The 14,374-nt window shown below is 38.4% G+C and overlaps 1 protein-coding gene across 3 annotated transcripts in view; it reads right to left on the minus strand.

Annotated features, from left to right (window-relative positions):
• Nucleotides 1-14,374, minus strand: part of dmrt1 (doublesex and mab-3 related transcription factor 1) — a 32,415-nt gene that overhangs the window by 16,806 nt on the left and 1,235 nt on the right. For 2 of the 3 annotated variants that reach the window (XM_041936201.1, XM_041936203.1), the window contains exons 2-4: nt 13,301-13,478; nt 10,969-11,126; nt 2,274-2,457 (exon numbers count right to left, since the gene is read on the minus strand). In XM_041936201.1, the coding sequence (XP_041792135.1) occupies nt 2,274-2,457; nt 10,969-11,126; nt 13,301-13,478 (520 nt within the window). The remainder of the gene's footprint in view (nt 1-2,273; nt 2,458-10,968; nt 11,127-13,300; nt 13,479-14,374) is intronic. The other variant, XM_041936202.1, reaches the window with a different exon arrangement.

Here is a 14,374-nt window from a genome sequence, read left to right on the forward strand (position 1 = left end):
ACCCAATGAGAGTGTTGTTATATTGTAATGGAGCATGGCAATTCACAGCTGGAGGCCGACGTGGGACCCTCACAGGAAACGGACAGGTGAAAGTCATAAACAAATACAGGTACGATGGAAGATGTGGGGGTCCTTAGGTTTGAGATGCAGGTGGTGTCAGCAATGTATTTCACTAAAAGAAGGATGTTGATGCTGTAGTAATGACGCTCTTCCCCTATGTCCTTTATAAATGAGTAATAATATACAATACCCCTGTTCTAGAACAATCTGCTTTCATCTTTTACAACTTTTTTGTTCTAGTAGCATTCGTCGTTCATGAAGTTTTTGCACCATCATTAAAGATAATAATTACAAAACCTTAGGCTTCTTCACTCCTATTCAATTCCATACAAAACTGAAATGTAATATGGATTGTTTGGGACACTGAAATTTTCCAGGACACGTGGACCATACAGGTGATTAGTTATAGAAGGAATTCATCATCAGCACTTAAATAACATAAATATATCAAAGAATTTGAGCTTAACATTGATGATTGACAGACAATGAAAAAAGTGCCACCTACAGACTTTTTAAACTTAATCAGCAATCAGATTCACTGTTTGACTCACTGGTGATCATTGGCCTGGCAAATTTACAACACGCACCAGATGATTTCCTCTTGCACTAACATTGACATGTTTAGCAACTTATCTAAACAAAGGCCATACAGTTCCTATCAACCCATACATGAGCATTCGAGATCCCTCTGTATCTTGCAAACTTATCTGCTATTTGTGAGTGACAATCATTTGTGAAACAGGACGCCAGCAATTTGGGATTTGTGCAACTTGTGCAACACTTTTGAAATGGAGAGAAAAGGGTTCTCACAGAATAGCGGTTTAAAAGTTGAGCTTTTCTAAAGTGCACTGAAACAACTCTCTCCACTGCACTGTGACGGATCTCACCTCTTGTCTCACTCTCATCATGCATTCCTTGCAAAGTTCAACAAATACTTTATTGAACATATTAAGCCATACACACAATCTGATTTACTCACATTCACAGGTACTGAGAAAGGCAGAAAATCCAGGCAACCACCGTCAGCAGCCATGCTGAGCTGAGATATCTATCTGAGATTGGTTGAGTAGAGTGCCAGAAATCAAATATCAGTTCAACTTCATCATTAAACAACACGAAAAGAAACAGAGCTGCACTGTCAGGTCTTTGATAGTTTTGTGGTTGTTTTAAAATTGATCAGTTTCTCTGTGATAGCTGCAAATTGGCACCAATAGATGTGTGTTTTAATTACTGATGAGCTAAGCATAATGTTACTTAAATTGAAGTCATCCCTTACACAGAAAAGATAACAGTAAAATATGTACAGAGAGCAAACTTCTTTCTTTGATTAATTCATGTAAATTCTCAGTTTGGAAATTAATGCAACACATACATTTAAATTTACGACAAGGACTTTTCAAATGGTGATGAAACAGTTTCATTTAATACTGATGCCTCATAATGATCTACATAAGCAAACAAGACCATCAGCAAGAGGACTGCCTATTTCTATATAACGTAGTTATTCTTAATGCCTGTCACTGGGTCCAATTCCCCATGAAAACATGAATTAACCTTGGTCGGTCATTCAACATACGGCGAGATTCATGGAATTTGAAAGGAATGAAAACCGATTCTGCATTGGTCCTCTTCCTCCTAAACAGCTATGTAATATGGAGAAAGCTGAAACTAGTTACATAACAACAACCAAATCTATTAGTTTGAGGCTTACATGTAATCTAGGTGTACAAGCAGTACTAGGAAAAGTTTGTATTAAAGTTATTAAATCTTACATAGCCATAAATAGATATATTAGCCCATTGCTATGCATCCTGAAAACAGCTGTATTTAGATATTTAAAAAAAGCATGCCAAATAAATTGCCTCTTTCTTTCACTTGCTTCCAAAAAGAAAAGCATGTGCTAGCCAGATGTGCTAGCTTTCGTCCACAGGGGCCTAAAATGTCAACACAAAATCAAAGTTCCTTGTAGTTGCTTTAACTTAAGTCAGTCGTAGATACACAGTTCTGCATTTGAAGTAGTAGTAAAGTAAAAAAGTAAAGTTTTAAAAGCTTCACTTTAGACTAATTTCATCTTATAAATTTTAATGCAGTCTTGATTTGAGTGCAATCCTCCCTTGAATGTTCTTAACTACACTATTAATAAAGTCTGGGTAAAACTTTATGGGGCCTGAGAAGTGTGTGTGTGTGTGTGAGTGCTTTTGTGTGTCACTCACAGGCTGCCATGGTCTCAGAGCAGTTGTTATTGTTGTTGTTGCTCTCCAGGCTGAAGCGGGCTGGCACACAGGTGGTGGAGCCCAGACCCTGAGTTAGGTAGGTGGCTGCTGGATAGTAGGAATGCATGCGGTACTGAGAGGACATGTTGTGGCTCGACAGGCGACCATCACCATGGGGCATCTGCTTCATATAGCAAAACACAAATATAGGCAATTTTACAAAGGAAAAAGACTTGTCTTAATGTGCTGTATTTCATTAGCAGTTTCCAGGAGATCTCAGTTCCAGAAAAGCCTCTTAAATCCACCAAAGACTGCATTCTAGTTAGGTATTGATGGTGGTCCACCATAAGACCACGAAGCCAGTATACAGCCACAACTAACGGTTATTTTCAAGATCAATTAATCTTGCTTATGGAAGACGGAAGCTGGTAAAATCCAAAATGAACAACTGCCTTATTAAACAAATTAATATACCATTAAATGCACCAAAGAATACTTAAAATAAATGCAGATATGAATCAGTTTATTGAATGCAACTTAAATTGATAGTTTTAATTTGTTTCTATATTTATTTACTGTACTATTAAATTCCCATGAATTTACTTTCCATTTTTATTTATCAAGGTTTCAAGCTACAGAAGCTTGGTAAAAAGCAATATTGGACACTGAATTTTGATGATTTTACTGTTATCAGACCACAAATGAGACAAGAGGTAACTAGATCACAGATCTAGTTAGTGCTTACTTCAGTACATCCGTAAATCAGTAAGAGTTGAGGCAGAGCAGTTTCAGGACATAAGAGGGAAAACCAGAAAATATTTTCTCCATAAAATACGATCCGGATTAAAGTCCTAGCCAGACTGTACATCACCTCGGTACAACAGTGGTGAATCTGAGACTGACCCAGAAAGCCACTGATGCTCTCTGATGTCGATCTAAACTTGACCCCATGAAACACCTTGAAAGACCCAGAAATAAAGAAGTTTGAGGAAATAAATATGGGGGGAAATGCAAAAGCAAAAAATAATACAGAAACAAACTACATAAAAACATGAGAAAATTGAAAAATTAATAAATTAATATACAAAATGATAAATTAAATGGGAAAGTAAATAAGTAAGGGAATTAATGTTAAGGCAAATAAATACAGAAACGGAACAGAAATATCAATTAATCTCACATTTCATTAATTAATGACTGCAATTATGTTGAATATGATTTTGGTGAATCTAATGGAATAATAACTTGTTTATTGTGTTGTTTAAGTTTTTATTTGTGCATTTTTGGCTTGGGCAGTTTTGGTCCTCCATAGGTTTCCTCAATCAATTACTTGTAGAGCATACAAAAAGTCAGAAAATTGGGGAAAATAAATCAATCATCCTTTCTTAAAGTGCAAGGGACATCTTCAAATATCTTGTTTTGTCTGACCAATCATCACACATGAAGACAGTCACGTAGAGAAAAAAGTAAATTGTATTTATGAAGCATCTTTCAATACCTGATTTCTACAATGCAAACACTGAAGAAAAGTTAAAACGGGAGAAGAAGAAGAAATGAAATGAAATAAGTGAGTTTTCAACAGCTTCTTAAAACAATCAGCTGTGTTTTTTAAGACAAGGGGAAGACGGTTCCAGAGGGTGTTAGCCACAACTACAAAAGCTCGGTCACCCTTAGTTCTCCGCCTGGATCTTGGGACAGATGGGACAAAAGTCCATCGTCAGAAAACCTCAGTGATCTAACTGTGGCCAGGGGCCAAATGGGGCTAGGATAGGCAGGATAGTACAGCTTTGTTTTTTATGTGCAACTCAAAGTTCATATTTTGGTCAAAGAAAAGCATCAATTCTTTGCATCTGTGAAGCTGGAAGTAGAGAATGTTTGGTATTTTTGTTTAAAAAATTCAACAGATGCCAATTAATTTCTGTCAATGCACTGTTTCGGCTCGAAAATAAAATATTATCTGTCAGTTTGTTCCGGTCACAATCTGAGTTTGTGCCAAAATCCTCAGTTTGCTAAAAATACTGTGGGAACAAGAGCAAAGTTAAAAAAGCAAGCAAGACCAGTTCAGAAATGTTCACTGGCGTCATTTTTTCAAATAAAAAAACAAAGCCATTTAACAATGTCCTTCTTCAGTGTCTCTGGTTTTACAGTACATGTATGTTATCTTCAGCGTGGATGACATTTTAAGGCAGACAACTGATGAAGATGACTGACAAATGCTGACACTTTGCCAATTCCTGTTCTAAAAGGTCATTTAACTCCATAACTTTGTCATTCATTGTTTGCGAAGGAGGCTACATTCTATTCTCTGCAGGAATACACTCAAGGTGAAATCACAACAAAATAATACAACTCCTGCACTGGGTCTCTGACTTCATTTGTCCTTGAAGCTATTTCTTTCAGTAACAAATGGGTTTTTTAATTTAATACTGATTCATATGTTCTTTTATAAACAAACCACATGTAAACCCTAGCAGTGGACCTTTAACCTTTGTTTCTATTCAATGCCACCTTAATTAAGTTCCCTTTTCTATATTTGAAATGTTCAAATACAATATAAACATCATTGTTCTATGACCCCATTCACATATGTTTGACTGTAAAATCCTCCAAATCAGCCATCAGATATTCACAGGCAACACTTTAACAACCTAATCTGACAGGAAAAAATATAGAGATGAAATAATATATGACAGAGAATTAGTAGTGTTTGAATTCATGGGTCTGTGGCCTATTCTAAAAATGGGCTGCAACACGCGACGCTGGCTTTCTCCAGTCCTCTGAAAACTTTAAAACGAGCTGTCTACTCAGCAGCAAGGCCACCTCATGGAGGGTTTTCAATTTCACTTTTATGGAATTTGATTTCTGTCAGCCTGTAATATGTCACCCGTATTGTCCACACCATCAATTCTCAGACAGCTTTATAAACTGTTATTTAAGCTACACTCAGCTCTTGTATTAGGCTGTGAAAAATACAATAGAGATTGGACTGGAGTCTAGAAAGTGTACTAAGCTTACAGTTTGCAGGACGCATACAGCACCAGACAAAACTGTCTTAGTGAAATTTGCTCACAAAAGGCAAATTTTGTCATCCTCACAAAGGAGGTTTACATCCAGTGGTCAAAGGCAGATCCACACAGTGCAAGTTCCTTAAATTGTCAGTGTTAAATTGACAAATACATTGGTTATAAATCATATACTGGTGGGGTTAATGCTATTTCAGTTTCCTTAAAAGCTGTATGCATGTGTCTGTGGAACAGAAATTTGCTGTCCAAACACATTTTTAGTCTGTATTGTCTATCCAGTCGATCCATGGTGAAGGCACATCATCGATGTACTTTCACTGCAAACAACAACGTGTTTTATGACACTTTGTAAAAAACAGCTGAGGATTCATGGTTAGCTGAGCAGGAATTTTGCATGTCTGTACCTTTTTGGAGAGCGGCTGTACATGTATTTGTACAGAAGCATTCAGCACAGCATTCAGTATGGAAAATAAGGCACTAAATGGCCACTGTTCTGAGATGTTAATTGCTAGTTCTTATGTGCTTGTATCATTTCTTCCCCCTTACAAACTTGTATCCTGACAGCCGCTGGATCTACCAATTACCTTGCCTGACACAATATATATATATATATATATATATATATATATATATATATATATATATACACACCAAACCTAGTTAGGTTTTGGGTTGATTCCAAATTGGTGCGGGGTCAACAGTAATTTCACGCACTGTACTGGACTAAATGTCATGAAGACAAAGCTTTCGATTTACCAGGCATCTACGTTCCAGCCTTCACCTATAGTCATGAGTTTTAGGTCCTGAAAAAAATGAGATCGCAGATACAAGTGGTCAAAATGAGTTTCATCTGCAGGGTTGCTTAGCCCGACCATAGAGCTCAGAGTAGGGCTCCTTCACGATGAAAACCTGCTTTTGGAGGTTTTCCAGGCGTGTCCAACTGGTAGGACACCTCAGGGTAGACCCAGAATATGCTGGAGAGATTATACAGTATATTTCATCTAATTTGGTAACCTCCAGGAGGCGCTGGAAAATGTTGCTGGTGAGAGGGACTATCTTGCTTGCCCGGATAAGCAGCACAAAATGGATGGACGGATGGCCGGTCATGGGGAATGCAAATGGAAAGTCAAAGCTAGAGGACCCTCTTATACTATACCCTATTTGGGTTGGCATGTTTTTTCCTATAAATTCTAGCAACAAAGAACAAGGAGTGTCTGTGGAAATAGCTCTAAAGTGTGTCTATCAAGCACCCAAACGCCAAAACCAATAACCAACTCTCTGGGTGTGCTCATCACTTTAGATATGCTACAATACGACATCGTGAGTGAGACTCTGTGTCTGTGAGATTTAAACATAACATCCAGTCTGTGCTTGAGCTCCACAACAATGCTGGTTCGCAGGTGCACAGTTTTGTTGACATACTGCCTTTTCTTTTCTTTTAGATTACTTCTAGACCTTATACAATTGATTGAGTGCCTTAATTTTAACACCATGAATGACCTATGAGTCACTGTTTAGTGGTTTTCAAAATAAATGAAAAGGAAATTTAATCTTATGTTTTCCCTGCTGTACCAAAATCATACTGAAAAGTGACCCCACAACCATGTTGAATCATAAATTTTGTGTACTGTTACACATCTAGTATCAACAGTGTTGGTGGTAAAGAGTGTGTAGTGTAATTTATGCTCTTCTCTACAGTTAGGGTTCACCCTTATCTACATTCATCAAGGCAGAAACAGCATGTCCGACAGTACATTAGCTACTTTTTTCTTTTTTGTTGTTCTCCATTGAGATTAATTCAAACAGGCGTTCTGCACAGGCAAAACTCTGGATGGCAGAATCATAGATGACCTGACGATAACTTGATAAAAAAAATTTACATTTCCAGAGCTTGTTTTTAAATGCATTTACATGGCACAAATTAAAGTAAAGATAACTTGTGTGCACTACATTACATTACACTACATTTTGGAATAAGTTATAATAAAAATGGATGGTGGATACTGTATATAGTGCAAGTTCCTTGAGGAGAATGCTGCAACAAATGCACAGTACCTCTAAACTCACTGGCTAACTTGCAGACTCCTGGGAGGCTTCCTCACCTCCCTGAGAGGGCCTGTCTTCTTATCTGGCACCATCTCCAGTCTGGAAGCTCAGCAGCACCCTTATATTATCATCATCCACCTGCATGACAGCCAAGCACCACTGAGTGCACAGGAGAGGACAAGGTAGATGGCCTTACACTGATAAAGACCACAGTGTTTCCTTGTGGGTTTTGATTTAGTAGCAGGAAGAGCTCATGACCTATAGATTACTATATTATGACAATTGTTATTTTTAGCTTAGCATTTGCAGCTAAGAATGACTTTGCACTTGAGGTTGGCTAAGGAAAATAAACTACTTAACTAATTGAAAAAAAAGACAGAACTGATAAAAGCAGATAAATACAGCCGAAACATTGTGCTGCACATCAGACACAGCAATGGTATGAACCGGCATGAGGTTATTCTGGAGCCAAACAGCTAAAATGTTGTAGGTAAAAAATTCCATTTAAACAATATTTCTTTTAATTATGTAATTTTTAAAACAGTGTAAAGCACATTTTCACCAGATGTTATGATGGAGAAAAGGAAGCCACCTTGAGAAACAGAACAGAAAGTCAAAGAGAAAAGACATCACAGTCCAACACTGTTTAAGATAAGTGCTTCGCAGAAGATATGGAGACAAAATCAAAACTGAGTAACTCAAGGATAATCACTTCAGTTTGGGATGCTGAAATTGGAGTATAGCCCATTAAATTCTGGAGGTTTAGGACAGGTAAAGGAGACAGGGGAGACATAGGAGAAAAGCTTTTTTTTTTCTTGGCTTGATGACTATTCCAGTACTGCTTCTTTTATCTAAATATTCCTTCACTTTTTGCGATTATAGCAATGAATTTCTTGTAAAAAATCGTAGACCTGTGTGTTTGTGGCCTGAAACTCATCTTCAAATAATCAGCTGTTCACGCAAATACAAAAAAAAAAAGAAAAAAGTGGCCACTGAATTTGAATAACCATAGCACATAGCCCTCTCAACCTGACAACTTCACTGAAAATATCATAAATCACAAAGGAGGATGGCTAAATTATGCTAAAGAGTGCTAACTGATTAGCATTAATGTGCTGACTTTCTCCTTCGAGCGGTGAGGCATAGCGGTTTGTTCCTCTGCCGACAGACAATACCATTAACCTTTGCAATTCAGGCTCTGCGGTGCGCTGGCAGGTTAGCGGAGGCAGTGACCCCAAAACTAGATGTTGCTATTGGGGGAATAGTGTGTGCAAAGGGAGCGGGGGGGGGGGGGGGGGGGGGGGGGCGCACAAATGTTCTTCATAAAAAACAAACCACCTCATCTGAGATCACCAAAGAGTTATAGATCTAATTTGCTTCATGCACAAGCTCATCTCATTGGACACAACAGAGATACATTTAAGCATAAATCAGTGTGAATATACAGATGGCTGAATGAGGAACCACGTGTGTGCGCTTCTGTGTTGGTGGGATGTTAGGTACTGTCTCCCTGATGTGTCCTACGTTATAGCTTAAGTGCTGACATTAAAGCAGACACTCTCATCCATCTCTAAGGAAAACAAAGAAATAAAAGTTTATATAAATCACTACCAGATCCAGATCCAAAGAAAATTAACTTCTAATGTCCACAAGGTTTCCCACCCCATATGCCCGAGGGTACATCACTGTCATATCAAAGTAATGCTTCCGACTTTTTTTTTTTTTTTAATAAAATGTTTTCCTATTCAGGGTTTCAGTGCAAAGATGGGGCATCATAAATTTTTCATCACATTGTTTTTTTTTTTGTTTTTACAGTTATATTATGTACATCTGTCACTGCTGAAACAATTAGTCAATAAACAATCAAATCATCAGTAATAATCAATAACAACAACAATAATAATAATAAAGCAAGAATGTTATTAACTGATAATAATTATTACTTGTAACCTAGCTGTGTTCAAATCATTGTTTTGCCTTCATTTAATGGTTGACAGCAGAGACAGAGAGGAAAACATGGGGTGACATGCAACAAAAACACCAAGCCGAAATCAAACCAGTGACACTGCATACGTGGTATGAGCGTATTCAACTGGTGTGCAGTATGAATAAGAAGTATTTCAATAAACTGTTGACTGGGTCTATGTTTGAGCTGTTCTGATCAGAATAGACATTTTTTTAAGGCACTACAACAGTTTGATATATTTACACTGGTGAGCTACCAGGCACAACAACAATCCTGTACTGTATACAGATGAGCACTTTGCTCATGGACACCTCTGCAGACATTAGTGTGGCAGATGAAGATGTCCAGATATTCAATCCAGGTTCATGAAATGACACCCTATCAAGGCTGTTAGGATACATAGGGAAACATCCAATTATTTGTTTTCAACACAAATTCAGCATAAATCTGTTTCCAAGGTATTTGAACTAATTTGCTCTGATATATACTAATCATTCAAGATAGGGCCATTTTTGGAACGAACATTTGGTGCAACTCTCATCCCATTCAGCTGTGTATCCACATAGTTAGCACACTGACTGGTGTGTGTGTCATGACACTGTGAACGTCATGTGATGAGGTAATTGAAGTTTGTGCTGAGGTGATTCAGAGTTAAGCAGCTTATCTCCCGATTCTGTGGCATGAAGCAGCTTAGATGTGAAGTTCCCGCAACATACATACACACATAGACAGATGCACACACGATACCTGTCCATCACTTCTTGTACACCCAAACCATCTCTTTTAACACAGAAGAGAGATTCTCAGCTCGATTTTTTTAACTCTTGCACATGACTCTTGTGAGTGGCTGAATCCTAAACCTTTCTGTGTAAGAGCCATCAGGTTTACTGCTAAAATCAGTCTATATGCAGTACTGTACTATCACTTTTAGGCAGGACAGATGATGTTAAACAGATGTTACAAAAATTCAGCATCTTTAGCAGCATCTTTTTTAAACAATGTTAGTGTGTCCCAGTACTGGCTGGTCTGGATAATTTGTTTTCAGTTCAAACTGAGTTGATATCTGCCTTTTATTAAATATCTTCCAATCAAATTCTCATCTTTTATTATGATGGGAGGTTCCTTACTGACCACAGCTAGGCAAAAACAGGCTGAAGAAAATTCAGAAAAGCTTTCTGTATATCTTAGGTTTTCAGGTTAATGCTCTTCTTTTCACTGCAGTACTGTATGTCAGTTTCAGAGGGGCTTTACTGTCTCATAATGGTCTAAATGCTGCTTCAGAGGCCCGTCTACCATGACAACAACACGGTTATACTGAAGTTTCTCTTGAAATGAATATTCTAGAAAGGTAAAACACAAAAAACACTAATGTAATATACTGCTGACCTTGAAAAAGCCACAACAGTTTAGCCGCAAATCAGGTTTAAAGTAACGTGACAATATAAATAAGATTATGAATTGTAATGCAGCTCCGAACAGTGGCGTCCTCCAAGCCAAGTTAAAAACACATTGCAAGTAACAAACAAACAGGAGCAGCATCAACAACTTTAACAAAATACATTAGCCAAACAGTAATCTGCTGTTGACTGTCTTTTTTACATTGTCATATCATCAAAGTGTTACGTGTGTTCTGTTCTGCAGAGTGGTTATTGTTAGTCACCTGGTATTGCTGGTAGTTGTAGAGGTTGCCGTAGTAGGTGGGGTACCGTGAAGGCTGATAGAAGTTGTAATAGGAGGTTTCCAGCAGCAGGTCTGTTGGTCCCTCAGTATGAGCCCGGGCACCGGCCGACGGGCTGGAGGATGACGCTGTGCGACTCCCTTGACAAACAACACATATACAAGTTAGACTGGTTCTGAGGCCAAAGGATGATGTTTGTGGCTGGATTTCTTTATTTTCAGGTCATTATTGCATTGGAAATTTAAGGATTGTTTATTTGTTTTTGTGTCTATATTTTTAGTCAGTTTTTTGTTTTGTTTTAGTTGGATTAATAAATCAATTTGTAAAACTATTCATGTTTTTATGGATTACACCCTGCATGGCACCCAGCAGCAGAGCTCAAGCAGAATGTTAGGTCTTTGCTGACCAATGAATGAACAATGAGAATGATGAGATCTGTTCAAGTTATACAGACCTAGGCTTGCAGAAGATCTTGATGGATCAGGAAAATAAAATGTTACCATTACTTTGCAAGATTTTTCCGGTTATTCCACCACTAGCTCAAATTGCTATCAACAGCACCATCTGCAGGTGACAGTTGTTTTTGACATCAATTTGGCAGACCTAACACACCACACCCTCACCAGAGAGAAATATGGGTTGGCCTACCAGAACAAATATGAGCATCAAATCATCATTACTTATCTGTTTTTTCTGTCCTTATCAACAAGGCCACATTCTTCTCAGGCAGACCCCGAGCTTTCTGTCATACACAATGAAAACATTGTGCACCACTGGAGCCAAAGATAATGACATCTGTTGTCCCCATTCTAATTCTTGTCATCAGTGAATCACAGAGTGCTTGACTCCTTTTTCCACCTCAGTCTTTCCTCTCTGTTGCCAAGCCAGAGACCCAAAGTTCATTCTCACAGAAACACAAAGTAGAATCAAAGCAAGACATGAGCAGCCTTGACCAGGATTTCCAACTCCTCAAATCTGCTATTAGGCTGACAGGGAACACAGTATCTGTGTCTGTCTCCACACCACTGCCAAGAAAGACATCAAGGCTGCCATTTTATACTGCCACAACCAAGCAACTTCACTTATTTACCTCATGAAAATGTCTCTTACTGATGGTATATGCATTGCCTATAAAAATACTTTTGTCTTGTGGACTTGCTCATGTTTTAATGCTTTACAATATCGAATAACAGAGAAATAACTGATTGAAAAGAACGTGGCTTTGCTGCCTTCTTTGCAATTTTTGTCGAAATCTTCTGGAATTTCTTCACACTGCTCTTGAGACAAGTTTGTTGATGAGTCAACTTTATAGACTTGAGAAAATTCTTAGCTTAGAAACAGAGTTATTATGCAGCCTTTAGTACTATAATATAATATTATATTCTATATAATATAAGGTGATATTAATTTTCCAAAGAAAATGAAAGTCTGTCCAAAAAAAAAGGAGAAATTCACCAGACTTAAGATATAGACAGTGGATAAGGCCATAGTATCATATCGTGTTCGTTTTCAGCACAGTTTGTTTGTTGGTTTGTCTGTTTGTAAGCAGGAATACGGAAAAACTACTGGTCCAATTTTCAAGAAACATGTTGGAAGGGTGTAGCATGGGGATAGGAAAAACCTGTTAAATTTTGAAGCAGACCTACCAAATTATTTTTCACATTTGTTAATTTTGTGAGATAAGGCATTTGGCCCAGGCATAATATATGTCATACGTTAATATCATATCTTAGAATCCGGTAGATAGTAGTAAAGTTCAATAGTGACATAACATAAAGAAATAGAATGACTCCATGTCAAAATCCACATTCGCAGGTATCAGTAATCCTCTGGGATAGTCGACACACATACTTGCTCAAACTTCATACAGAAAGCAGTCAGTTATGGAGCACTCAGGGGCACAGGCTTCATGGGAGAACTGGCACAATCGCCACAATTCTAACAATACTTTTTTTCTCAAACTAAGGTGTGGCCATGGAAACATAAATACAAATGTATAATGCAACTAATTATATTCTTACTCAGAACCAAATGTGAACTGTCTGCAATAAACTGCTTCAGAGAAGGAAAACCGTGTATTTCACACGACTACAAGCAATAATATTGACCATGAAGTTTGCGCAGATTTGTGTCACCTCGCTTTGGCAGAGGTCTGACTCTCAGAATGCCCTTCAAGTTAACGAAGGTTTTAGCGTCACCAAATAACTTTTCCGTGTTTTCCAGAGCTGTTGTTTGGACACAACAACTCATCTGCTAGAGGGTGGCGAGACAGCGTGGCAGGGCAGTAATTGAATAACGGTTGGCAATATCTCACCTGTGACAGCAAGAGAAGAAGGGTTGGAAGGACTGGAAGTTGTCATAGATCGTCCCTCCACAGAGAACAAGCAGTCTGCTTCGACTTCATTCTTCACCATCACCCCAGGGCCGGACAGAGCCACCGGACTGCAAATCCCAAGATCCTCCTCCTGAGCCTGCTGCCTTCTCAGGGCAACCTGCAGGGGAGGAGAGGAAATGATTATCTGCTGCCTTTGCACAATACCTGCACAATACTGTTTTTATTTTATTTTATTTTACCTGTATTTTATTTAAGTCCATTTTATGGAAATTTGGACATTTTTCCTGTAGGCTTTTCACTGATACAACCTAACTTATAGTGGGTGAGGTAAAAATTAACTGTACTGTTTTTAAACTTGACCTTGCTTAAGAAATACTGATCTTGAATTTTAACCCACCCACCGTGACCATTAGCCAATCTATACAGTACACTGTCACCAATCACTAATTACCCAGCCCCATAAATAAAACTATCAATCATGAGACTTAACTTTCTTGCAAACACCTTTTGTTTGATTCTGCTGTTTTCCCCTCCATAGTATGTCCTGTTTGTCTCTCTTTGTGGGTGTGTCTGTTTCAATCAAGGCGTGGTGACTGTTTCCCACCTACTCACCTGCTGCCAATCCACTCTTACACCACAACTGTAGCATGCAGTAAATAAGCCCTGGTCCTTCACTCAACTCTTCGCCAGATTGTTCCGTGTGTCATAGTGGTACTACAGTTGACTCTCCTAGTTCTAGGCACATCTTGCTGTCTTTGAATCTGCCAAATCCTAGTGTACCTGTGCTTTGAGTTTATTGTCTCCTGCATTCCTGATTTGCCTGCTATGCCCTGATCCTTGTCAGTCTCCAGTGTTCTTCCTTACCATTCCAGCCACTGCCTGCACTGCTCCGCTGTTTGCTTCTAATTCACAATACACAGTGCAGCCAGCCCTGCTCCATCGCACCAGATTTCCACCAATAACTAATCTTTTAATAAACTGCCCTTGCTTGAACTTTTACATGGTCTCTGAGTCTGAGTTCTACTTTTGAGCTCCAAGTAATCACAGAAAACA

Source organism: Chelmon rostratus, chromosome 5, assembly GCF_017976325.1.
Source record: "Chelmon rostratus isolate fCheRos1 chromosome 5, fCheRos1.pri, whole genome shotgun sequence".
Taxonomy (NCBI): Eukaryota; Metazoa; Chordata; class Actinopteri; order Chaetodontiformes; family Chaetodontidae; genus Chelmon; species Chelmon rostratus.